We start from the raw sequence: 27,336 nt of genomic DNA, 5'->3' as shown, positions 1-27,336 counted from the left end.
AAGCATCTAAAAATATTCAAATAAAACAAAAGAAAGTCCTCTAGTATTTAATTGGTAGATGCTGGAACATGTGACATGGGGTCACAGATAGACTTTGCTTCATTTTAAAGGGTCAAAGCCAAAAAGATTGGGAACCACTGCTTTAGATTTTTTCCTCCATCTGATAATTTTGAGATTAATAGGATTTATCAAAAAAAACCCAAAACACAGTGAAACACTTTATAACCATTTTTATAAGTGCTACAGTGTGAATTTATTGTGTTGTTGAGAGCAGATTTATTGGGAACAACGTTTCGGTACACAGACCTTCATCAGGTTATTCTGAAGGTCTTTGCACCATAAACGTTCCCAATAAATCTTCTCTAATTGTAAGCGAAGAAGACGGCGTTTTATCTTTGTTCTGCCGTCGTCTGCACCTGACTTGTCTTCTCTCTGACGCACCTGTCGATCTACAGGTGTGTAAAAGTTCTGCTCCGCATCGTGTTGTTGAGATAAACGTAGATACTCATGTTCAAGTCAGAGTTTGGAAACTATGAGGTCGAATTTATAACCCGTGGAGCAGAATTAAAATGTAATTCCCCATGCAATAACTCATATTATAAAAAATATAAGTTACAGTGTTGATGTTACAAAGTGACGTTATGTGCTGTGAATTCATCTGAATGTTTGATTTTATTTAATACGATGTGAGGTGAGCTGATCTGACCTTTTGTTTCTGTTTTAGCTCCGTGATAAAACTTGGCTGGCAGAAGGCAGTAATGAGGGGATTCCTGCTTTTTTTATCTTCTTCTTCTTATGAATCATAAAATTCTGACCTTTGACCCTTGTTTGCAGTGCTCGGGGTCGTGCGGCCAGGGGAAGATGGTGCGTCATGTGTACTGTAAGGCTCCTGAGGGTCGCGTGGTTCCTGAGAACCAGTGCTCCGCGGAGGACAAGCCGCTGGCCATCCACCCCTGTGGGGAGAGAGACTGCACTCCGCACTGGCTGAGTCAGGACTGGGAGAGGGTGAGTTCATGATTTCCATCAAGTCCATTAATCGATCAGTTAATCGACACACAGTTATTTTTATTCAACTATTGTGAAAATCAATCGATTCTTTGGTTCCAGCTTCTCCAACGTGAGGATTTAGTGTTGTAAAAATCTTTTGCTGCCACAAACAAATCCAACAAAATAAAACGTTTCAAGGCGTCACCGTCAAGACCTGGGAGACTCTGATGGGCAGATTTCACTTTTGTTTGACGGTTTATAGACAAAAAATGAAAATATCGACGGATTAATCAATGACCGAAACAACTGTTCAGTACAGCCCTATTATTAATTATTAAGTAGTGTTTTTGAAATACATGAGAAATTACATTCCCCCCTTTTTGATCACAGTTCTCCTTAAAGTTGCAGCATTAATGATATCGAAAAATGCACTTTTTTGAGAAAACTTGTTGCAGAATGCTATTTGTTAAGGATACCCGATATATAACACACTGTGTTTGGACTATATTACTATATTATGTGGTGTTGTTTACAGTATCTTTGTATGGTTATTACGGTATTGCTAACACATAATATAGTAATATAGTCCAAACACAGTGTGTTATATATTGGGTATCCTTAACAAATAGCATTCTGCAAGAATTTAGTTTTCTCAACAAAGTGCATTTTTCAGATAGGAGGTTTTGCTCTTCAGCCATCGATATATATCTGAAAAAAGTATATTACGGTAAATAAATGAGACCAACTTAAATTTAATGATGATTTAAAACACAAAGTCAGTGAGTCTTGTTTTCAAATTCAGTTCAGGTGAATCATCAGATGCTTTTGTTTCATTGTCCACAGAACAACTGGGGATAATATTAGTGTTTGGCTCCAGATTTACAGTCAAATGTCTTAAAAAACATCTGAAGTTTAAACGGAGCATCTATTCTCCAGGCAGCCTTTTTTTTGTTTCATTTCACTACGCTATAAAAAATCTAAATTTTTACAGGCTTGAAACTTTCTCGAGAAAGATAATCCATCCATTTAACACCTCATCTTCTTTCAATTGTGTAACATTTTCATTACTGCTATGGAAAGTTTTCCATATTGGTTCAAGTGCTTGTTGGAATCTGAAAACCCACAATAAGCTAGATGCAGCAACTGGTGCTAAGCACAAAATGCTCCATGTATCTCTCTCAGTTTTTGTTTGATTTAGTTTTTTACTCTTAAAGAGTGAGTGAACCATGATTGAAATACTGTCTTCGTTTTGTGTAATAATTGCTTTGTGTCCACTGAGTTGTTCTGGAAAAAACTGATCAAATGTAGACATGAACCCAGTAACTTTAAGTTCCCGTCTGTAGTGTAACACCACCTGCGGTCGCGGTGTGAAGCGGAGGATCGTCCTGTGTGTCGGCATCAGCAGCGGAAAGTTCCAGATCTTAGATGACGAGGCATGCGGCGGCGCCGAGAAGCCCGAGGACGAAAATACCTGCTTTGAGAGGCCATGTTTCAAATGGTACACGACACCCTGGTCTGAGGTAATAACACGCTTTTACATTTCACCTTTACACGCCCCTGATATCAAGAGTGGATCATAATAATGTAGGAGTCTCTGGAGCTGCTGGAGCACAGTTAGTTGTTTTTGTTCATTTGAAAGACATTTGCCTTTTTTCCATGACTGGAATGCATAAAGTTTGAGTAGATTTGGTTTTAACTGCCTCGTGTCACAGCAGCGGCAGACACAGTTTTATCCAAGTAATGCGGCGGCTCGTAAATTCAAACTGTGAAATTCACAGTTTGGTGCTGCTAAAGCTGGACCTCTGGACCTCTGACTCAGACACACTATTCCAACAACACACAAGAGATAGTCTATATACTAAATATATATTTCATTTTTCAGATTTGCTGTTCATACAGTAGCTGCTGCTCTTACATACAGCAGAGAGGAGAGATCAGAGCAAAAGCAAAGCAAAACTATAAGTTGTTTAAATCCTTTCATTCAAGATATGATTCAGAAAAATGTACAAAAAAGTGCAAATGTGTCAGGAAAAGGTAAATTCCACACAGGTTTGAGCTACGAGGAGGTTTGTCCAATGATAACACAACAAAACTCAAATAAACCTCAAACCTTAAAATCACTTTCAGTCCAGCATCATACTGATGGACAATATTCACAGATGCCTGCACAGAAGAGTAGTGTCAAAAATCATCTTTTATTTGCAGATGATTAAGGCAACTAATCATTATTTTCATTATTGATCAACCTGATGATTGTTTTCTTATATGTTTTGTTATAATTTCCTCAAAGTCAAAGGTGGTTCTGACATTTTTGCTTGACAAGAAACTATTTGCTTATCAAAATATAGCTGCTGATTAAATTTCTGTCAATCAACTAATCGATTAATCGATTAATCGTTGCAGCTCTGCAGATGATAATTTAGCTTTTTACTGCTGTCAATATGTAGTAAAAACCTGACTGGCTTCTACCTCCATCTTGTTTTATTCCCTCTCTCTGCTAAGTTTGCATTCATACTTCTTTGTTATTTTATTCTGTAGGACAAATGAATAAAATATCTTTGCCTCCGGTTGATCATCGATGTGTAACGATGTGTGTTTCTGCCCCTTGTGTGTCCTCAGTGCACTAAGACGTGCGGTGTGGGCGTGAGGATGAGGGACGTGAAGTGTTACCAGGGCAGGGAGCTGGTCCGAGGCTGCGACCCCCTCACCAAACCGGTGGCCAAACAGACCTGCACTCTGCAGCCCTGCCCCACTGAGCCTCCAGGTAACACGGCAGCAAGAGAGAGTCTCATTCAGTGACGTCCTGCAACTATTTCATAGAGCAAAAGCGGCCTGTCGAGCTCATATTGATCATTATAGCCACAAAAATATAACTCTCAATAGTCACAGTAGTTATAGTAGCACATAGCCAGACATCTTACAAGCTGTTGTTTTCACTGCAATATTTATAGGACAAGGCTGGTTTTACTCTATATTTTTCTTATTGAAGTAATCAAAACCAGCAATCTGTCTCTCAATACTTTCAGACTTCCCTACTCTCAGCTTCAAGCCCATTGGTTCCTGCTGAAAACGTAAATCTTTAAAGGACCAGTGTGCAGGGTTTAGTGGCATCTAGTGGTGAGGTTGCAGATTGCAACAAACTGAACACCCCTCCCCCCCTTCTGAGTGTGCAGGAGAACCTACGGTGGTCGTGAAACTCGTGAAAAATGTGAAAGTTCCTCTCTAGAGCCAGAGTTTGATTTGTCCATTCTGGGCTACCGTAGAAACATGGCGGTGCAACATAGTGGGCTGGGAGAGGAGCCGCTCCCTCTGTAGATATAAAGGGCTCATTGTAAGCTAACGAAAACACAAGTCTTATGTTCAGGTGATTATATACTAATTAAAACATATTTATGAATATTATATTCTACTTCTCACAAATATATAGTTTCACTTTTTTAAAAGGCTCAGTAATTTCCTAAAACAGCTGGACACTGGAGATTTTAGCAAATGTTACTCAGAAGGTTAAAAAGAAGGAAACTGTGTGTTTGTTGGGGACTATTTTCAGCAGCGGATGAATCCACATTTGTTGCTCTTCTTTATTGAGTATTTCTGGCAACAAGATGTTTGGTGATTTGAATAATAATTCTGCTGATTTGAGACGGCATTTTATTTAGGTTAAAGTTCAAGTTCTTATACAGCTATTTGTTCTTAGGCAACATTTAACTTTTGAGATCCCTGAGTTCTGTTGTTGAATGAAGTTTTGCAGTTTTGTAGAAAACATGTTTATATTTTCTCAAAGTAAGGTCTCAAAATAAGCATTGTTTACCAGAACCTGTGTTGTATAAGTATCATATACACAGGAGCATTAAACATTTTGCATCCAGCCCTATATACCAAATAATGACCAAGTTATTTTAGTTATTAGTTGAGTGCCTGAGAACATCTCTGAATTGTTGTGTCCTTACAGTACACATAGAGGAACAGTGAAATATTGTTAAAATGACAGATAAATGTAAACTAGAAGTCTGCTGTCTAGAACTAGCTGGGCTTTAATCTAGACGTCCAGGTATCTCTTAAACTTGCATGTCCCTCCCTCATTACCACTACGGAGGTGCCCTTAAATCTCCTGTTGTCTTCCCGTTGACCAGGCAACTTCCACAGATCCACAGATCCTATAAATTTTAATAAAACACCCAAAATTCAATGATAGTAGTGATCATTTTACTTGCAAAGTTTGTAGTATGGAACCATCCATGTGATTTTCAGGCAATTAGATGAAAGAAATCCATATTTCTGATATAAAAACATTTGAAAACGGGTCAAATTTGACCCGAGGACAACAGGAGGGTTAATCCCAACTGCTCCAGTGGAGCTGCCCAGTAGCCGGCAGATCAGACTGTGGTTGTACTGGGCAGCTTCCGGGTATGAATGTGTAACTGTGTCTCTGAGAAACTCCCCTGAATAAAATAAAGGTTAAAAAAAAGACCAAATCAATGTTACTGGGAATGTTATCCCAGTATGTGTGACGCCTGGTTAACATCGGCTGGGTTTATATTATCCCAGGACGATATATAAAAATGGGAAAAGTTTTTTCTTTGAGTTATTGTGTTATGAAATCCCACCATGACTGACTTCGACTGTGACTTTGTCCCAGATGAGAGCTGTCAGGATCGTCCCTCCACCAACTGCTTGCTGGCGCTGAAGGTCAACCTGTGCAGCCACTGGTACTACAGCAAGGCCTGCTGCCACTCCTGCCGCGCCGTACGACCTCCCAGCTCCTAGTCCAGGACAACGCAGCCTCTCTCCACCCCCCCCTCCACCCCCGCCCTCCGCCCCCCCCGACTCTCGCTCCAGCATGAGGAAACTAATGGGTATGTGGTACTGCAGTTACTGTGAATCACGAGAGGAAGCTGAAAGTCAAGAGTTGGAACAGTTACACAAAGTCCTCCAATAACCTGGATTTATGAGGGTTCATTTGAAGTTGGATTAGTAGAAATGATGTTTAATTCAATCTGGTTTTCCTGATATCAGACAGAAGCAACTCACAACACTCACTTATAAAATTAATAACATGTTTGTTACTGTTTTTCATTTGAAATTTCTTTTATTTTCCAGTAATGTTTCTGGTTTATTTGGAATAAATAGAGAAAGAGTTGAGCGAAAAGCAAATTCTCTGAGGTAAAAATCTCCCACTCAAAGTTTTGATTAGTCACTTTCTGTCCGTTGTCCTTAAATGACACTAAAATGACACACAGTCCAACTGTGTAGATTAACATACTCTCCATTAACGACTCAGTTTAGTCGCAGCCACACTTTGTTATTTTCAGCCTGATGAAGCCTTAAAGCCACACGGATGTTTTCAGTTATTCTGGTTAATTAGACGTCTGCTCAGGTTGAAGTTGGCGTTGTCCCTGTGAAAACTCTTTATTTACAGTAACAGGGACACTGTTTCTGCAAAGAAATGTTGAATTTTTTAAAATTTTTCATCGCAGCGAGCAGCAAAATCTAAATTTCATTCACCTCCTTTGTGTTGTGTGTTGGAGGCAGAAAGACAGATCTCTCAAAACTGGACAAATAAAAAACGATCTGCATGGAGAGATGCCACTAGAGAGAACTCGTAACAGGTGCAACTCAATCAAACACGCCGACGCGTCCTGGGAAGAGCAGTTATCGGCCAGAATAAATGAAAACACCTGTGTAGATGGATCGTGTGTGTGTCTTTAGGGATTGTTGTGTGGAAAAACAAGGCAAAGCTGTGTGATGCAGCTGATTGCATCCGTGTTTTTTAGGCCCCTGTACACTGTGTGATCCTGACATGAAAGTTCAACAGTGAAGAGAGAAAACATGCTGAAACCTTTGGTCGTCTCTCCAGAACAGTGCTTGTAGATCTCACAAGTCAGAAACAAGTCAGAGATTTCAGACTAAATTCTCAAAATTTGACCGACGCTACAAACCAACCACTAAACTTGCTGCCGCTATATTTTAAGCACCCATAGATATATTACACGTAGATACTGTACTGCTGTGTACAGTGTATATGTCACTACGACCAAAGCTACAGCAAAATGCAGCTGACGTGTCTGTACTTGCACGTTTTGTCATAATTTTCTCCAAGAATTTTTTGGAGCCATTTCACCTGTGAACCTGCACGTCATCACTGTTATTGCACATTGTAAAGGGGCCTTCAGAAAAACTTAAAAAACACCTGCAGCAACCTTCCACCTCGAGACCTCTGAGACTGACATGATGCCACCTCATCAGTTCAGTCACATTCAGAGGAATATTTTTAAAAAAACCCATATATATCACCAAAAAGTCCAGCAGAAAACATTTAAAAAAAGGAAAATGTTTGTTTTTTTGTCCCAAGAAACCTTTTCATCTCCAAAAATGATCTCACAGCTGCCCCTCCCCCCCCTCACTCCTTCCATCAAACCATCATACAAAATAACATCTTTAACTTCTGATTAACATTATATCTCAACCATAAACCCTGTTGTTATCATCTATTATTGATTATTTATCAGTTGGGAGTTTCAGTTCCTCTAACAACATGTGGAGTTGTAAAGTGGAGTCAACAGTTTAAATGGTTTTTTTTTTACAGACTTCCATCACCAGTTAGCAGCTTGCTCTTGTAGTGTTCATCGCTGCAATGAAAAGATCTATTAAATTATTTCTCAACTGAATATACTGCATGACTAGAATATTTAATACAGATACTGTTTATGAAATATTATTTAATTGTGTTTCAGTTTGGTGTCTGGCATGGCCCAAAATGTTTATATTTCCATTCCATCCCCCCCTGCCGTTTGGCGCCGTGCCGGCACGCCTGCAGGATATGGAAGCATATTTATTAGTCATAGCACATTTTCATTTATCGTGATGCTCCTGATGCCAGCCGATGGTTATTCATCGGGTCAACTGATGCCAGTTTTGGTCTGTGTGTGACAGAGGAGGACAGGAGTTATTCCAAACACAGACAGAAAGATTCCTGACACTTGAAGTATGGCTGAAATGTATTCAGACGTGTACCTGTATGTCTCATTTTTAACTATTGTGTACTGTGTTTTATATAACTGATACCTCTTTGTACAAAAAGTAAGTATGGAGATTGTGTACTGTTGATAATAAACTGAAATCCTAATGGTACTGACTTGTATTTCAATTAAATAACAGTTCAGATGAACAGATTGGCCTCTGTTGTTTTTTTTATGAATCCACAATTTATGGTCATATAGTAAGTTACCACTGCAGAGCTGCAACAATTAGTCGATTAATCAATAAGAAAATCTGTGTTTTGATAATTGATCATTTGTTTCAAGCAAAAATGCCAACCATGCTCTGCTTCCAGCTGCTCAAATGTGATGATTTTCTGTTTTTTATACATACATACACAATTGAATATCTTCAGGTTCTAGACTGTTAGTTGAACATCACTTTAGGCTCAACAACTAATCGATTAATCAAGAAAATAATTGGCAGATTACAATTATGAGTTCAACACGTCCTCATATCAGAGCGACAGAATGGGTTTATTTCCAAAGACTCTCAAAACGACCTATATGAGTGTTTTCAGCGCCTTCTAGAGGACGGATGGGGACCGTTTTACAATATAATGATGATCTATGATGTGACAACGCTGTGGTTTGTCTGGTCAGGTTTAGGCACAAAAACCACTTGGTTAGGGTGAGAGAAAGATCCTGGTTTGGACACCCGAACCATGTGAACACTAGTGGAAAGGCCACTTTTTGCCTCCTGATGTCCCCTGAACTTCACTTCTCCAGGTCATAATTACATTGGCCGCTAGATGGTATAAACCTGAATTTTAGACCTATACCCTTGTTTTTCTTGTGAGGACGAGCTGGTTAGTTGCAGCTCTACTTTAGTACTCTTCATCAATAAAAAGACAATTACATCTGATTGACAAGAGCCGTGACACTGTTTACATAAAAGTTGGTAAACTCTTCAAGTAAAGGCGTGGACTGCTCGTCCACCTCAAGGTGTAATTATCAGTCTTTACAGCTTGAGCACCTGGTGTGGAAGTTAGTATGCACACAGACTATCTCAGTGGGCTTTTCAGTGCAGTACAGTGCATGTGTCAACCTGTCCCTTTATTTCATGACGAAATATACCAAAATAATAAAGGAAAAGGAGGGAACGACACCACACAAATACTTTGAATATAAAGGGGGGAAGAGGACTAAGTGCTGAGTGTAAGGGTTTGATGGATCGTCCGAATGGAGTCGGCCTCGGATCTGGACATGGCCTTGTGACTCTTCATCACAGTTGACATGAGTTGTGAGGAACCAAAAAACCTGCTCAGATTGTTTTATTTGAAAGATTTTGCCTGAAGAAGTTAAAGTATCCAGCAGTGTTTCAGGTGTCTCTGTACACCTGAATGTATGACAGGTGTGTCACACTTGAATCATCTTTTGATCCCTCTAATATATCCCCCCACATGTCTTCCCCCCTTCATCTCCTGTCATCTTTTGACCAAACACTGTCTAACAAAAGACAAGAAATCCCCAAAAGAATGTTTTTGACTGTAGCTGCTGAAGAAAAAGAAGAGAGAGTGTAAAGCTTTCCAAACTGGTTTATGGATCGACCTTTTTGAAATAGCAACATTTTAAAGGATAATGCCACATTTTTACATAATTATAATGACATGAATGAATGAATGATACATGAATGATTCTGATGTGTAAATGGTGTTCACGCCAAACTCCAAGTCCTAATGATGACTGGAAAACTGGGTCCATCTTTCTACAAAATCAAACCTGAATGTGATGGATATAATGCAATATAACACAGTGTTTAAAGGCTCATACAACCTTCCTGAGTGGTCGGATGATGGGAAACTTTCCATCCATCTGACGTGGTGTGAACGTGGCATAAGTCTGGTGATAGTTCAAACTTATCTCTCTCCTTATCAACAAATCTCATGATAAGACCAAAACCAACAATGAACTGATCTACTAACAAGATCTTATTCCTCTGTGTCATAGACCTCCGTTGTTGTCTTAAAACTATTAAAAAACACGTCAGCGAGTCACACCGCTGCCCTGGGTGACATAATCCTTCATTACTATGAACACACACACTGTAGTTTACTTTGACTCGATCCCAAACACACCAGCCTGCTGCCAGAAATACTCACCAGAACATCGAGTATGGATTCATCCGCCACTGAAAATAATCCTCAATAAATGGACTTTTTCGTCCCGTTTGAGTAACGTTTGCTAAAAACTACAGTTCTCAGCTGTTTTAGGAAACGACTGAGCCTTTTAAAAAATGAATCTATATATTTGTGAGCTGTTTTTAAAGATCTTCTGAAGGACCCAGTGAGCTTAGAGCTGAAAACCACTGACTAATACATTGTTGGTCTTTTTATTAAAATTGTGCACTATGAAAAATATGAAACCACCAGTTCTATCCTTCTTCTTTCTGTCTAATTTCTGCTGAGGTGAAATTGTAGTTTAGTCTCAAGTCCGTCAGTTTTGTTTGCTGTGATGTTGCAGGTTTTGTTGCTGCGTGTGTTGAGATCATTGCAGCAGAGCATCACAGCTATGAATGCAGAGAAAACGTGTTCACTTCTTCTTCTTCTCCCTGCTGCTGCTTTTGATATAAACAGATCAACTTGTCTGATTTAATGAGAGTGAAACCAGTTCAGAATCAACTCTCTGTTCTGCTGGTTTTTTTTCTCCCTGAAGGCAAAACACACAAAACACACCAAACAAGTTTTTGCATCATTTTTATTAACACTGTAAATGAAGTCACTTTTTTCAAACACCGAGCAACTACAGTAGATGTTGGTTTGAGCAGCAGCAGCAGCAGCAGCTGACGCCCCCTGCTGGTCAGTGTGAGAGAGTCAAAACCTCAGATCTGCTGAACTGCAAAGATAACAGAAACACATCAACTACTGAAGCAGAGAAGAAACAGATGAGACTGAAGACTTCATGTCAGTAAACACTCATTAAAATAATGGTTCATTCTTCCTCAGGAATGAAATAAAGTGTAAAAACCTGCAGCTCAAAGCTCCAAAACACCCCGTAATGATTCACGTCTGATTGCTTTATTGATCGACTTCTTTGCACTGAGCTGACATTCACAGGACGTCCTTCCTCTGCAAACTTTATCCCCAAACCTCCATCTATACGTCTATAACCTAAAACATTTGATTAGTGAATCGTGTGCGGGGCAGGAATCACTGCCTGGGAGGCGAGGTTCAGGGTAAAAATCTAATCATCTTGACTAATGCCGGTGATCAGCAGTTGGTTGAACATATTGCCCTACAAAAATACAATATGTGTGTCGACTTTGTGTAGTTTTTTTGTGTGTAGAGGCTTTAGGAGACTGAAGAAGTAAACAAAACCAGAAAAACGTGATGTTGCAGCATAAGCACAGTAGATATAAAAAGCGTAAACATTCCCATGTGAATCACAAACACTGGAGATACTGTACGGTGACCACTTAAGTGACATTTTAAGTGGATGAAAATTAAGTACCAACAACAACAATAAACATAAACATAACATTTGCCGTCTTCAGTGTATTTAAAGTTGGGAAGAAGAAGAAGAGTAATTCACTTGCAAAATAATATTTAAATTCCTCTTGTGTGGGAAAACTCTGGACAATCATCTGTGTTGTACAGTGTTTATACTACAGAGAAACTGTTTAAGGACAACTAAACCTGGAAATATTGGGAGCAGAGGATTGTGGGTAACCAGGTCTGGCACAATAACATGTATGTTACTTTCTGATCTTAAAGCGGCCATAATAGATATTATTCATAATAGTGTTGTGTGTGACTCGTATTGAGAATTACGCACTGCAGAGAATTATCAGAGACTCTGCAGCTCCTCTCGGCTTTACGGAGCTTTATAGTGAGTTTCAGCTCATTGTTCATCTGTTCGGCTGCAATTTTACTGTTCTGGTTCACTCTCAGAGCTCTCAGAGTTTCAGAGAAAAAGCTGTAAAAAGCCACTGTACACTACCTGCTCAGCACCAAACAGCAAACAGACACAGTTAGCTGTAGACTAGCTGGTGAACATAGTGGAGCATTTAGCAGCTAAAGAGCCAGATATTTCCCTCAGGAGTTGGTAGAGAGCAAAAACAGAGCTAAAAGAGAGTGAATATTGGACTTATGTTGACCAGTCGGACAGAAACACGACTCCACATGAATGATAATGTTGCTCCGTAACTGCTGGATGTGGAAATAAGCAACTGTTTGCTAACAAGTTCTACAAATCAACTTAAAAAGTGATGATGTGTCAGTGTTGTTGTCGCTACTTGTTCCAAAAACTACAGCTCCCATGAAAAAATTTCCAAGATGGCGGATCACATTATACACGTAACTATTTCTCTCTTATCCAATAATGTTCTCTTGTAATTTCTCCAACTTTTCATCTGTAATCTCTGCTGTATAATAGAGCAGAGCTCATAACTTGACTGGCCTCAGTCTCAATTATGTTAAAAGCAGCTAAAAAACTGAAATATTAAGTATTTACCATCCTCATCTGGAGAAATGGATTAACCTGCATCACATACTGTTGAGCACAGTAATGTTGTACATCTGCATTTTCAGTCATTTGCATGATTGTCAATTTGAAAATGTTTCTTTATTGAACTCAAAACTAACAAACATGCATTCATCCTTATAAAAAGGTGTTTTAGAGCTTTGCAGGTTCTGCACTGTTTCATCCGTCTGATCCACTCGTGATCAGTGTTAGATCATCACAATGTGTTGCTGCCTGAGGTTTAACACACTTTCATGAAAAACACACAGAGACGAGAAAACAAACACTTACGACAATTAACAGAGCTTATGTCCTTTTTGCTTAGCGCGGAACTATTTTATCATACATATTATCATCGAGTAGAGGAGCAGAGTTTTATTTAACAGTTTATGTTCATCTCAGGACGAAGGAGAAACAGGGCGGACGTGCTGCAACTCCTGAAGTTGAGCAGTTTTTCAGATGTGAAGTAAAATATATCAAACACTCATCTACTGAACTATCATTAAGATTAACAAAATGTGCATGTCAGTTTTTTTTTTCTCACGTTGGAGCCAAACTCTCTTTAAATGTCACAGTCATTGGATCGTTGAATGCTTCAGAAGAGGCCTTTAAAACTATGGTTCTCAAAGTGGGGTCCGGGGACCCTCAGGGGTCCTTGCCGGGGCTCCAGGGGCCCCCAGCAAAAAGTAGAATCATTTATTTTCACTATAACTCCATCTGTAAGTAACACAATGACAGAATATGTGACTATTTTGGTCATGGGTTTCACTTTCTGTAATAAAACATCTAAAAGCAAAAATCAGATGGTGACACTGGGACTAAATCTTATCAGATGGGGGGTCGGTGGTTTAATTTGTGTCAGTTTAAGGGTCCTCGATGTGAAAGAGTTTGAGAACCGCTGCTATAAAATGTTTCCCGCACTGCGTCACTCCATAAACAAACATGAATTCACACACTGAAACGCTCACATACCGACAGTGTCTCCATCTGACTCCACTGTCTGAATCATCATTAAATACACAAACGAACCAGTGCTGACAAACCTTCACCAGTGAACACAAACACGGGTCAGAAACACGGGTCCATTATTACCTCGATTTGAGATTTTATGCATTTTTAATGTCAAGGAACAAAATTAGTTTAATTCTTGATATCAATCATCTGTATAAGATACTTTTATAGTTTACTGGTCATTAATTAAAGTTGGATTCTTGAGCTGAAGAACTGAATTTCTGAATGATAATTCATTAATCATATGAAGAATCGTTATCGGGTGATTGGATGTGATTTATTGAGTAATTTTGGTGTCAACAAATTTTCATTTTTGAAGCAGTTTCAATACCATAAATTATCACCAAATATTCAATTTTCAACTCAATTTCAACAATTTAATAATTAAAAGTCTTGATATGTGTTTGAGGGAAAACAAACTAATATGTAAGCACACAATATCAATTCATACACTTGACATTTATGTGAATGTTTTGGTAATTTTATTCTTTTAAATGTAATCAGCTCGTCCGAATTTTAGCTCTCAAAGTTTGTTTTTTTTAACCACGACACCTGCGTACAACTGAATTATTGATATCAAAGAAAAACTATTAAAAGCTAAAAGGATCTGCACTGATTTCTATCACTAAAAGCCTTTCGGTTAGTCTGGTTGAGGAAGAGTTATATAATCAGACAGAACAAGTGGAAACACCTGTGCAGGTTCACCAGGAGTCAGCAGGAGCTTCAACCTAAATAAACTATAAAAAAAAGGATATTTAAAGATCATATCTGGCTTTTGTGTTAAGTGAAGGAATAACACTGTGAGTTGGACACTCTGTACAGTTGTTGCTACATTAACAAACATAAAAAAACATTTTGTCTGTGTGAATGTCCACATGTTTGGTTTTTTTTTTTAAAGTAAGCATAGTGTAAGAATACACACACACATATATATATACTGTATATTCAGTACTGCAACAGAATATTAGTCTGTTGGAGATTCGGTTGTGCACAAATAATGAATTTCTGAAACTGGGATATAAACAAACTCTTTTGATTTACTGTTGATTCCATTGATTTGGAGCTTAAAGGATAACGCTGCTGATACTCTATATTTTTCTTAAAGCCATCAAATCCAAGAAAATATCAAAACCAACAATGTGTAATCCGTCTCTCGATACTTTCTGACTTCTCTGCTCTTTAAAAAGGCTCAAACCAGCCGGTCACTGTAGACGTGTTGTGTTTGTTGGGGACTGTTTTCAGCAGCGGATGAATCCACATTCAGTGCTCTAGTGAGTAGTTCTGGCAGCAGGACGGTGTGTGTGGCGTTGAGTCAAGATAAACTACAGTGTGTGTGTGTGTGTGTTCGTGGTGACGAAGGAACATGTTACTGATGTGTTTTTAATAGTTTTTGGACGACAGCAGAGGTCAGAGGGATCAGATATGTCAGACTCTGAATACGCACTAAACTTGTTAGTAGATCAGTTCTTTGTTGGTTTTGGTGTTTTCAGGGGATTTGTTGACAGTAAAAATATAGAATATCAGCAGACTAACTAGCCTCATTTGGCAAACATCCTGTTTGCACTGGACTGGAGTCACCTAAACGTCAGGTGATTTAGGATTTTAACCCCCACATCTGCATCTTGTGTGGCGCATTCAACTGCCAAAAACAAACCCTGAATTTGGCTTGTTCACACTTTTCATACAGATATTCTAACACGTAATTCGCACACAAAGATGAATCCTTCATGTTGTTCCATGCGCGGCCTCACTACGTGACAAGCCAACATCCGACTTCATATTTGTAGCTGTGAGGCAGTTACATTTTTAAAAAGACGCAAATTACCTTTAGCCGCATGGTTGTTGAATCCAAATTGATTACATTGATTGCTTCTCAGATAGTTTCGGGTCAAACTAGCAAACTAACGGACTGTTTTGAATAAAAAGGGACAGCCCTATTGCTACCTAATTAGCTTATTAGCTAACAAGATAATTATCTATACATAAAATCAGTTGGACGTAATGTGACAACATGATCAGTTTTCAGTCCGTTTTAAATCCGACAAAATTTAGTCCGTTCAAGTCTTCAGAAATGCATTCGGGTGTTTGCAGTCGCTCCTGGGCTGCAGACCTCCAACATGGCTGCCCGGCGGTGCGTTACATTAATTAAAAGCCCTCAGTGTTATTGTGTATCTCTACAGCATATTAACGCTGCACACACAGCACAATACTCAGATTAATTTAGCGTGTTTGCAGACGAGTCAGAGCAGTTCATATAAATCAATCTCTCCTCCAGGCCAGCAGGGCGGCGCTACCTCCACCCCGCCTGCCTCCTACACGTCGGTGCTGACGCTGTGGGTGACCACCTCCCTCATGGTGACGGAGCGGATGAGGTTGAGCTTCTGGTAGAAGCTGGCCAGGTCCATGGGCAGTTCCAGGTCCTGCTGCTGCACAGTCCTGTAGCTGATCCTGCGGCCGCCGTTGCACAGCCTCTCCGGGTGCTGCAGGTAGAAGGGCAGCGAGCAGCGGGCGCACGTCGGGCAGAAGGTGTGAGAGCGCTGGCACCTGCGAGGCGGGGGGTCGGGTGAGAAGCTGGCGGGCCCGTTGGCTTCGGTGAGGAAGGTGGGCGGGTAGGCCTCGGGCTCGTCGCTGTAGAGCTCCGGCGTCGGGGGCGTCGGAGGAGCTGACAGAGCCAGGGGGCGGGACGGCGACATGGTGGCGAGCTCTGGTTCCTCCTCTTCCCCCTTCTCAGACTCCTCCCTCTTACAGCAGTAATACTAGAAAACCAAACACAGGATGAAAGGACTCAAGGTTCAAAATTTAGGATGTATCTTTTTGAGTAAAAGCATCCTGTGGAGTTTTTTGTAAACTAAAGATGATTTCGTGTTTTTGTGTATCTGAGGTGGGAACGAGAACGTAAACATAGGAAGAAGCTTCTATCTTGAGGCGGCTTCAACTGTCCAGTTCATTTCTCTCACATCCCAGCATGCAAAGCGCACTTGGCTACGGAAGCCATTTAGCTCAAACTCGCAGCCTTATAGTTGGTCAGATCGAGTTTGGATCACGTTCCCGCCACAAACGAACCGCTCTAGAATTAATCTGCGAGTACCTGTGATTGTTGTGTTCAGACCAACAACTTCTCCAAATTAAATGGCCAAATGTGTGTTTTCTAATCTGGCGCCTACATCTGTCTGAGTTTTCCAAAACCGTCACACATCACTGTTAAATAATGATGTTTCATGATGTGACAACGCTGTGTTTAAGGTCTGGTCAGGTTTAGGTAAAGGTTTAAATGGTTTAAATGATCACTTTGTTCAGGTTAGAGAAACACATGTTGTGGGTTAAAGTTACTACTTCCTCACGGTTAGGCCACCTTCACAGTCATAACTGTGAAGGAGTTTCCATATATCATATTCTTCTCTTCATATAGGACTTGTTAGACCCAGCAGACGGAGAGAGAGAGAGCCAGCTGGCCTCTCTTTGGTCAGGCTGAGCTCTCCTCATGGTCGTTCTCATGAGAACCGGCGCTGAAGTAAACAATCTTATAGCGAGGTCTCTGATTATGTTATGACTCAAGCCAAATCTGTCTGGTAAACAAATCCTTATCTGGACTTTAACTAGCCATTGCTCACATCTTTGCCCTCAGACTTTGGGTAACATTTCACAGTATCAACTCCGTGCTGTATCCCAAATGTCTACTTAATTGTTTAAGTGTCATTCATTAAATTCTTTTTTTTTTTTTTTTGCTCAAGACATCTGAGGTCTCCTGGTATTTCTGAATTACCCGGCTCTAAAGATTTCCATCACAGTGGCTACAATAATAACCACGGGGTTAAGGTTAGGGGACGATCGTAGTTACGCTTTTTAAAATACTGTCCCGACTTACGGTGGGAAACAGGAAACGGACAGCGGTCTCCTGTGGTCCACTGTTGGGTTAATGCCCCCGTCAACCCCTACTCCTCCTCTGAATGAGGAAATGTTTCCACATATATATACAGTACGTCATCTGAACTGCAGCACTGCTCAGGGTCATAAATACTACGGCTGCTAGATGGCATCTGTCACTTTAACATAACTAAAGGTCGTTTTTGGGCGACTGACATTTCAACCTATCCTGTTGTTTTTCAGTCCAGATCCAACTTGTTCAGATCCAGTAAATATTAGAAGTCACTGTTCTCATTTATGAATGAAAATCAGTTATACTTATCTTGTTTTTTTCACTAAATGTGTAAAATAGTGAAAAAAAATCATACCTGCAACCTACATAAACACAGTACAGCGACGATGGTCAGTAAGATGACTGTAGCCAGAATTCCACCTGCGATGACCACTGTCCCGGCTGACATTCGAAATCCTCTCCATCAACAGCCTGCGGAGGAAGAGGAGGAGGAGGAGGAGGAAGAGGAGGAGGAAAATGACAGCAAAAGAGGAGAAAAATGGAGGATAAAAGAAAGGAAAGGGAGAAAAGAAACAAAGGAGGGGAGGGGGGAAGACATGAAAGATAAGAGGCAATAGAGAGAAGAGGTGAAAAGATAACATAGAGGAAGAGTAGTGAGAGAAGGAAGAGAGAGAAGAGAAAGAGATGAAGACAACAAAGAGATAAAGGAGAATTGGCTCAAGATTTAAAAAGAAAGTGAAAGGGTGAGAGAGGGAATGAAGAAGCAGAGGAGGTTAGAAGAGAAATAATGATGTTGCTGTAAAATTTTACGACTTGAGTGTGCAGCTCCAAAATGTTAACGGGTTTTCTTTTGCCAGCAGCCATTACTGAAAATATTGCTGATCGATTTTTATCTTTCATCTTTTAAAGACTCAGCCAGCTCACATATTTGGCAGTAAACTAAAGGCCTGAGACAAAAAAATAAATTAAGACAAGCACACACACACACACACACACACACTTCCTGTCACTCTGATTGTGATGATGATAAATCTGACTGATGCCGCTCTCAGTAATGACCACATGGATGTCAGCAGCAGGAAACACATCGTTACTGTTCTCTAGATTTTACCCTGAACTGAGGCTTCCAGGCTGCTCTTTAAGGCTGCGTACCCCAACAATGTCTATCAATCTAATTATTTTCTTACTCTTTTCCTTTCTGATTTTTGTAGCTTTGGCTGTATTTAAATATTTCTGTCAATATTAACAAACATCATGAGTTAATAGCCGAGATCTGAGAACACGTGACGTGACTAATAAGCAAAGTCAGACGAGCAGACAGACTTTAAACAAACCAAAAGTTTATCCAGAAGATAAAGCACTTTGTTTGGAGGTGAAACAGAGTGAGCACACCTGAAATGTCTTTAATAATGCCTCACAGTTTGGGTGGTAATTTTCCAGTTTGACTTATACTTTTCTCTTCCAAATGAGTTCATCTAACATGGAAATTTGTTTCCAATCTGTCCGATTGTGTCTCTTGACCTGTTGGACTTTTCGGCCATGAACTTGGTGAGTCAACAAGTCATCCAAACTAAACCTCGTCTACTTGAGTGCCTTCCAAAACCAAACATGATTCATATATTACTTTTCTGATCTGCCGTCTCTTTTAAAGAGGAACTCCACCGATCTTCCACCTCAGTGCATGTTTCCAGGTGTTCTATGTGTAAAAAGTTGTATAAAGTGTCTTCAGAAAGAGCTGTGTGACATATAATTAATTGATGAAGTGATGTCACTTGAGTCAGTGTCGGGGACTAGTATTTGTATCTGTATTTGTTGAGGCAGCAAAATTATTTGTATTTGTATTCGAATAAAAGTGGAAAGAAGCTTAAAAATCCTGTTTTTGTTTTTAATCACACTTTTAATTTTAGAAAATTAAAGTGTTAAAATAAGTGTTCATGAATAAACTACCTTACGAAGGAAGTCCCCACACTGGGTCTTGAACTAGAGTCTCCCAGATCATAGACAACTGCACTGACTACTGAGCTAAAACTACTCATCGCCTCATTGTTGACAGACCTCTACCTATTTATACACCCATAACAACCTAACTTTGTAAAAAGGAGAAGGGGAGTATGTTGCGTATGTCAGTAGTTCAGCTTTATCTCTGGCGAACACCCCCAACTCCAGGAGTGACGTCCAAATTAGGAAATGTGCGTCATGTAGCAGGTGGATGTGACTCCCCTCGTTGAGACCTGCTGATAGACGTAACAGCGGAGAGACACTGAGATAGCGATGTAACCGACTTGCATGCTGGTATTTGACAGGGGTTTTTTTTCTTCCCAAAAACAAATGAATTTTTAAAACATTTGTATGAAATAAATATTTGTAAAAAAACAAACAAACACTGTTTGTGCTTTGCCGAATAATGTATTTGTATTCGGGACACACCTCTAGTTGGGACTGAAGACTACAAGTTTGAAACTGAAAAAAGTCTGGGGGTGAGGAGTTAGCTGTAGATCCTCATCTCTGCTGGAGGCTAACAGCTCCAGGCTACATTAGCCGCTACTAGCGTAACACACCTGAATTTGTACAGTCGCGCTGCATTGTGGGTAATGCTGGTGCCAAATTTTGACAATAAAGAAAAATGCCTGCAATCAAAAAGATGATATCTCTGGTTCATTGATCTTGATGTTTTTTTCCTTAAATTGTCCAGCGTGAGTCTGACAACGTTATAGGATTGCAATGCTAAATTGGCGGATTACTCCTTTAAGGTTAAGGTTTGGTTAGATATAGACAGACTGATTGAGGTCATGATTGAAAGAAAGCAACATTGAGCGCTGGAAGAAAACAGCAAACAAACAGCGGTCTTCCTGTGTCCCCCCCCCCCCACACAGCTCAATGAAAACAACTCTAGAAAAATCACACTAATCCTTCCTTTGAGTCAGGTCAACAGGTCATTTCAGGCATTTGAACAAATTACAAATGCTGCTGTTCTTCATGTGAGGACAGTAACTACAACATTCAGAACCATTACTACAATAATAAGACACATGTTGTGTTCCTTTAAGGTTATTGCGATTGTTGGGGTTACAGTCTAAAGGTTGCCGATCGATCCCGGTAAGATTAACGAAATTTAGAAGGTCTACCTGAGAGGGTCAACTGGGGGTAAAAACAGTTTTCTCGATTTGTTCAAGCAACAAAAGCAGGAAAACTGAAACTGTAAATGGTTTCCAAGTTTGACTGCTTACAAGGATCGTAACCCTCCTGTTGTCCTCGGGTCATTTTTGACCCGGGAGGACAACAGGTGTCATTATGTGCTGTCATCAAAAAAAAATTGAAGAGGTTTCAAAACAGTATCCTGACTAAGAAATTATGAATTATTTTAACTATAGTTGAGATCAGAGGAAAATATGTTGATGAATTATGGCAGACTGGGTCAAAATTGACCCGAGGACAACAGGAGGGTTAACCCTGATCTTCTTATTGACAAAGTTACTACATGTCTTTTCCATGTACGTCATATGTTGTAATATCCACAATAGTTTAACAACTGTGGAAACACAAAAAGTGATACTGCAGATGTCCAAACATTATGGTTATGAGTCAAGATCTGAAGTTATAAGCAGATTTATGGTTTATCAGTGATGGACATAGAAGATATTGATTTCCCCAGAAAATGCAAGTCATATTGATTGAACAGAATCAGTATCTGGTCTGTGTGTTCAGATTTAGCTGATTTATTGAGGCTCACAGATGTTTTTTAAGCTTCTAAGTTTGTGGTTAGAATTTCACAGGCTAACTGCATTCCATTAAACATTTTGCATTTTTTACTTTAAGACATTCAGCTGAGTGCTCCCAAAGCAACCAGACAATTAAACAATAAGACAGTCAGCAGAGCGCAAAGCTTCAGAGCTGCAGCCTCCAGCACCGTTTCTGATGGTTTATTGTTTGTCTTCCTGCGCATTATGGTTAAAAAAACAATCATTATCTAGTAGTTAAAAGCTATTTTCTACATCTCTTCCAGTATTGAATCAGCTCAGGCCAAAGGGGACATGACCACTAAATTAAAAAAATCTGCTGTTGACTTTTTGAGATCTACGACGACAACAAAAAGACGTAGAAATAGAAAAAGCCATGGAGGTATTTTCTGAAAGTATCAGCATTAAAAACAATCACTTAAGTACCCAGATAATAGTTAAGTTTTTAAACAGAGAGGAAAATAGGAGACAATGAAAGAGATACATTTGGGATGGGGATGATTTTTATACAGCAGATGGAGAAATAATTTAGAGGAAAGGTGACACGAGGTACTTCTTCTCGAGTTTCCCTTTTTTTGTTGCCACTGTGTCAGTGAGGACGAGTCAAGTAGCGAGTCAGTTTATAATTGAAAGCGAGAGAGATATTATGCATTTTATTATTCACTTTTCCTTCATGTTTTATGCAGTAAATCTGGTCCCAAATCAGAATTAAGTGTGCATTAGCAAACGGAAAGAAAAGTTAAAACACTTCAGGGACACCAACAAATGTTCCTCAACATTTAATGTGACGACAGATGGAAATTTAACAGCTTAACCCCCTGCAGGCTCCTGCACTATTGTGCTCTATTAGAAGCAGTAGAAAGATCCTCCTGAAGAGTGAAATCACTCATCCATGATGTTACATTATGAATTGCTAATATCCAGCTTGCCTTCATGTTTTATACAATAAATCAGGAACCAAAGCAGCATTTAAAAACTGCGCACTGATGAATAGTCAAATACCGAGCAGGCAGATATGCAGAGAGTCACGTGACTGAAGGGTTGTGACTGAAGCGAAGCCGTCGTCATCTTGTTTCCTTTCCTTTCTCGCGTGGGTGTGACGAGACTCGGCAGGAGTGTGTCGTATCGTCACACCGGACACATCGTCCAACCCCCACAAAAATAGCCCAGAGCTTCGACATGGAAAAGCTCTCTGGGCAGGTAACAGATCTGCTGAGGAGACGTTACAGGTCGATCGCTTCTATAGATTCTCTGGAAATCTTCCACCGTTGGACAAAAACATCTCTTCAAGGAACCATTAAAGGCTGCATTTTGTTCCCAAAATCACCTGACGTTCCTCCAATACTTATCCTAATATTTATATCTTAAAATATACATTTTAGCCTCCAAACCATCTGCTTGGTTTGATACCACTTGGAGTCCGCAGGATAATGTATCTTTTGTGATCTTGGTGAACTCGTCCTTTAAAGCTTTAGACAGTATTTGTATCATAGATGTGCACATGATGATTATTCCTTGTATTCTGCTGAGATGCTGGTTTGTACTGAAGTTCTTTGAGAAATTAACAATGTAGTACAAAGTCAAGACATTGTGATATGTTGTACAACAAGCTAGTAGAGTTAGAGTAGATGCTCAGTGGCGTCTGCCTTACACAGAACTACTCTGGAGACTATTAGTCTTTGGAGCCATTTCTAAACAAACCAACAGCAATCTTTGGGGTGAACGAACATGTCACCCAGTGCAGCTGTGGGGCTCATTAACAGATTTTTAATAGTTTTTGGACAACAACGGAGGTCTACTGCACAGAGGAACAAGATATATCAGGCTTTGGATACACATACAACACTTGTAAGTTGGTCAATTCATTGTTAGTTTGGCTCCAAACATGAGATTTGTTGACCATACGAAATATATAGAAAATCACCAGACTTGCCCTTCAAATTAAAGACCTGAATGAATGAAGTGACTATGTATAATATTAAATGAGAAGCTTGCAGTGGCCAACCCACAGAGAATTATCAGCAACTCTGCAGCACTTTTCAGCCTGTTTTAGCTGCTAGTTTTGGTTTTACGGCACATTTATTATTAAGTTTAATGTGTTGCTGTTTTCATCAAATAACTAAGAAACCCAATCCTTTCCTGTCTCATCATGATAAAGTCAGCTCCATAAAGAAATTATTGTCCCAGTCCTGACCTCAGCCCCATCCAACACCTTTGGGAGGAACTGGAACGAGACCTTATCACCAACATCAGTCTCGTGGCTAAATGGGAGCAAATTCCTGCAGCCAGGTTCCAACATCTGATGGAAAGGCCTGAAAATAGAAGACCGGAGGCTGTTACAGCAACAGATGAATCAGATATGGCTGAAAGAGTCGAGTGTCCACATACTTATGGCCGTGTAGCGACTCATTATTTTAGCATGTGGCCACTCCTCCTGTCAGGAACTTTCCTTTCTATCAACTTCAATTCCGTGTTTGTGAGTTGAAGCATCGCTCTGAGCTGCTCTCCTCATCAGCACCCGGAGGATCAACTCATCAAGCAAGCTAATGCATGGAGTTTCCATAGCGACGGTGCCCTGGACAACAGCATCCCTGGGGCCAAAGAGTCATTTACACCCACACAGTCAGCCAGCATCACACACAAATCAACAGACGGATACACACTCAAAAGGTCAGCGACCTAATTCATTCATCCATCCGTCCATCCAGAGTCAGTAAAGCTGCTCATCCACCTTTTGTTTCCAACATAAATCTCAGAAACGTAAAAAAATATCACGTAGATTTTATATATAGTGTTTATAAAAGCTATTTCACTGCAAAAAATTGTATTTGGTGTTGTAAAAGTCTTGTTTTCTTAACATAAAGGAAAGAATCAGCTGGTAAAATAAGATTAATTCAACCTGTTTCCAATAAAGATCAACTAGTTATAAGAAATTCCTAGAAAGGAGTCACAGAAACAAGACAGAACAAGGGAGGTTGCTGCTTTTGAATAAAAACGATTATTTATTGGCAGATTTTCCCACATGTTGTAAGAAAATAAGACTTATGATGCAATAATTGACAAAAATATTACTTGGTAAGATAGAGAATTTGTTATAAATGTTATAAATACTGTGGAAAGTCGTATACAAGAACAAAAATAAATCATAAACTACTTATATTTCTAAGATTATAGCTGAGTTTTGTTTGTATTGGTGGTCGTTTGCATGCTGTTGTGCTTTTGTGGTTCACCAACGGTTTTTATTTATCGGTCACGCAGGTTATATAATGCAGCACGACAGCAGCTGATTTAGGCTCTGGCTGCTTTGTGTGAGTTAAAACCTTCCAGCTCAGACACCTCTGATCCAAAATGCATCACACTATGTCACTCCAAATGTCCTCACAGGATAAATAATAAGATATATGACTCTACATTGAGTCAGGGCCATAGCTACCATTAAGAAAACTGATGTCATGTCCTCAATATTTCTAGGAGGGAGTTTGGGACTTTTTTTTTGTACCCGGGAGAGTTTACATCCTGTGATATAAAAATGTACACATGGTGTGTATTTGAGATAGAAAATATATTTTATTTTGACTAGTTTTATGCCAATAAATAAATGCAGGATTTACTGTTTCTTCACTAGAGTTGCAGTGTGGAGAACGCTTTTGAAACAGCATGTAAAACTTCATGATGGGAAATATAATTTATAATTTTAGAGACTTTATGTCTGGTCAAAATTTTCTGTGTGTGTGTGTGTGTGTGTGTGTGTGTGTGTGTGTGTGTGTGTGTGTGTGTGTGTTTGGCACATTACTATAAATTCCTAGGAAAGAACATCACACTTTTATGTTCCCTAAACCTCGACATTGGTGCGTGCACGGTGTTTTGCTTATATTTGATTAAAAAGGGTTGATTGTTTTCTTATTTTCAGTGAGTAAAAGTTGTTTATGGTGCAATTTTTTTAACGCAAATTTACACAGACACGCGTAAATCTCCACTCTGTCTGTTCAATAAGTTCCAGCAGCTTCCTTCACTCAGGTTTTAGGGTGTGGATTCATACACACACACGCACACACACACACACACACTCAAGACTGTTATTGATACATTAAGTCTCTCTATCAGCAAATAAGCCCTGAAATTATCTTTGCATGCTGGCAAACATGTATTTCTTTACCCTGTTTAAACGGAACATTTAAATCAACTTCTTGAATTGCGTGCGTAAAAGAAAATAAATAGAGAAACATTGCAAGTATCGCAAGAGTTTTATTTTAATTAGCTATCACTCCATTAAGAACCAAGCTAGAACCAAAAATAAAACTTTTTAAACCTCCATAATGACAACTGAGCATCCCTTTAATGCGGAGTCGGTGATGTTTTGGTGCATTTAACGCCTTTCACCAGCTCCTCATTCCACTGCACAACCCAAAGAACCGTTTTCTGGCACTTCGTACAGTTACACCCACTTTGCTCCCCAGTGCGCCGCAGGAACCACAGACACTTCCATATAAACAGCTGATAATCTTACCCATCACATTAGTATTTGGATCGTCCCATCGCTTCCCTCCCGCGGCACCTCCAGCTCCGGGCGCCCCGGTTTGCGGGCAGAGGTGACGGGTAAGAGGGTCGAGTTTCCTCTAGGAGAGGTGTAACCAAAGCTAACGGCAGATTTTTGTTTTCTTACATCCACATACACATCAGACCTGCAAGAATCAGGAGCAGATATCTGTCTCAGTGCGCCAAAGAGACCAAAAAAAAAAAGGGCAAATTTTTGTCTTCACATTTCTTTTGTAATTTCACAAACTGCGCTTCCTCCACAGCTGGAGAGGTGTGAGATGCAGCAGGACTGCTGGGGAGAAAATTTGACAAGACTTTTACTTAATGATGAAGTGTTTGCTAATAGTTTCTTATATCAATGTTCCATTAATTAAAGCGCAAATGTCTGCTCCAGAACAGGTTGGAGATTTTTGTTCTATAAAATCCACAGTTATTCCTGGGAAATATTTCCTCTCCGGCGTCCAACTTCTCTCTTCTCTTAAGCCCAAACGAAATCTTGAACAAACAGAAAGCAGATAAGCAGCCGAGTCCAAACACACAGGAGGACGACTTTTTTTTGTTTTGTTTTTTTTTTAGGAGAAAAGCTCTGCTCTGGTTATAATTATTTAGAGGATGTGTGTTCTGCACACCGGATCCGGTCTCATCCTGTCTGTGTTGCAGCGCGTTAATGTCATGCTGACCTGCCGGGATGTGGCCGTGCGTCACAGCAGCGCGCGCTGCAAAGAAGTACCTGAAGGATGCATCCAGGTCGCTTCAGATCCCGGTTTATAAAACAATCTTAATCTGAACCCTTTTGGGGGAATAATCTGCGCAATTAAGTCTTGTTATAAAGGGTAAAAACTAATAGAGGAAAGAGTCTCAACTTGTTAACAGTTTGACTTATAAGAGAACATTTTATCACTTGATTGCATTTGGTCACCTTGACGCGCTGCTCAAGGTGACTTCCAGGACTGTGAGAGTTTGCAGCTTCAGTCAGCACACCTGAACATGGTGAACAGACCTGCAGCATGAACACCAAGCAGCTCTTGTTTGGAAATTATTCACTGGTGTTATTCATCAGGATTTGTTTGTTGTTAGTTGATATTTTGTACTAATTGAAATTTTCATATTGGTTGGTAGTAGCTCATAGTTAATAAAGTAATGGCATATGTTATGAACATTTGCTAGTAACACTTTATTTAAAGGACGGGTCTGCTATTTTTTCAAGTCTGTCTTAAAACAACAGTCAGGAGCCCAAATGAACACTGAAACATGTTTTTCATGTTGTAATCATTCCTCCTGTTCATACTGACCATTAGAAGATCCCTTCATAATGCACTTACAATGGAAGTGATGGGGGACAAAATCCACAGTTTTTGCACAGTCCTGTGCAAAAATGTATCTAAAAGTTTATCTGAAGCTAATATGAAGCTTCAGCGTCCAAATGAGTCAAATCAAGTAGATATCTTTCAACGTTTCAGTCTTTTTAGTGCCAAAGTTCCTCTTTTTGTTACTATACTTCCACCTGCAGCTCAACAGGGAAACACTGTCCGAGGAAACACAAAGAGGGAATTTGATGCTAAAAAGACTGTAAATGTGTCAGATATTCACTTGATATGACTAACTCAGACTGCTGAAGCCTGAAAAGTGCTATAATCGCTCCGGATGAGCAGGTTGGCACCTTGCATGGAAGCCGCTGCCATCAGTGTATGAA

General features: G+C 39.8%; 2 protein-coding genes and 1 long non-coding RNA gene across 3 annotated transcripts in view; 1 reads left to right on the top strand and 2 right to left on the bottom strand.

The window, feature by feature from the left end:
• Positions 1-8,152, top strand: part of adamtsl2 (ADAMTS-like 2) — a 47,252-nt gene extending 39,100 nt beyond the window's left edge. The window contains exons 16-19 of the mRNA XM_044333109.1: positions 835-1,005; positions 2,331-2,507; positions 3,607-3,751; positions 5,624-8,152. Of these exons, the coding sequence (XP_044189044.1) occupies positions 835-1,005; positions 2,331-2,507; positions 3,607-3,751; positions 5,624-5,751 (621 nt within the window). The 3' untranslated portion in view covers positions 5,752-8,152. The remainder of the gene's footprint in view (positions 1-834; positions 1,006-2,330; positions 2,508-3,606; positions 3,752-5,623) is intronic.
• Positions 6,229-23,048, bottom strand: LOC122968133. Its single transcript, XR_006398759.1, has 3 exons — positions 23,037-23,048; positions 15,179-15,185; positions 6,229-6,297 (listed from the first exon to the last, which is right to left on the bottom strand). It is a non-coding gene; the product is annotated as an uncharacterized LOC122968133 (long non-coding RNA).
• Positions 14,854-26,594, bottom strand: LOC122968127 (protein FAM163B). Its single transcript, XM_044333122.1, has 3 exons — positions 25,615-26,594; positions 17,726-17,841; positions 14,854-16,249 (listed from the first exon to the last, which is right to left on the bottom strand). The coding sequence occupies exons 2-3, from the start codon at positions 17,816-17,818 to the stop codon at positions 15,806-15,808; spliced, it is 537 nt and encodes a 178-aa protein (XP_044189057.1). The 5' UTR covers positions 17,819-17,841; positions 25,615-26,594; the 3' UTR covers positions 14,854-15,805.
• Positions 26,595-27,336: the final 742 nt, after the last annotated feature.

Source organism: Thunnus albacares, chromosome 2, assembly GCF_914725855.1.
Source record: "Thunnus albacares chromosome 2, fThuAlb1.1, whole genome shotgun sequence".
In the NCBI taxonomy this organism is placed as follows: domain Eukaryota; kingdom Metazoa; phylum Chordata; class Actinopteri; order Scombriformes; family Scombridae; genus Thunnus; species Thunnus albacares.
The sequence above is the reverse complement of the archived record's forward strand: the minus strand, read 5'-3'. Positions and strand labels throughout refer to the sequence as shown.

What these genes read in the sequence shown, in the direction of transcription:
- LOC122968127 (XM_044333122.1), bottom strand. Translation starts at nt 17,818, where the DNA reads ATGTCAGCCGGGACAGTGGTCATCGCAGGTGGAATTCTGGCTACAGTC. An exon ending in TGTGTTTATGTAGGTTGCAG is followed by an intron (nt 16,250 to 17,725) that starts GTATGATTTTTT and finishes TTGGTTTTCTAG; the next exon opens with TATTACTGCTGTAAGAGGGA.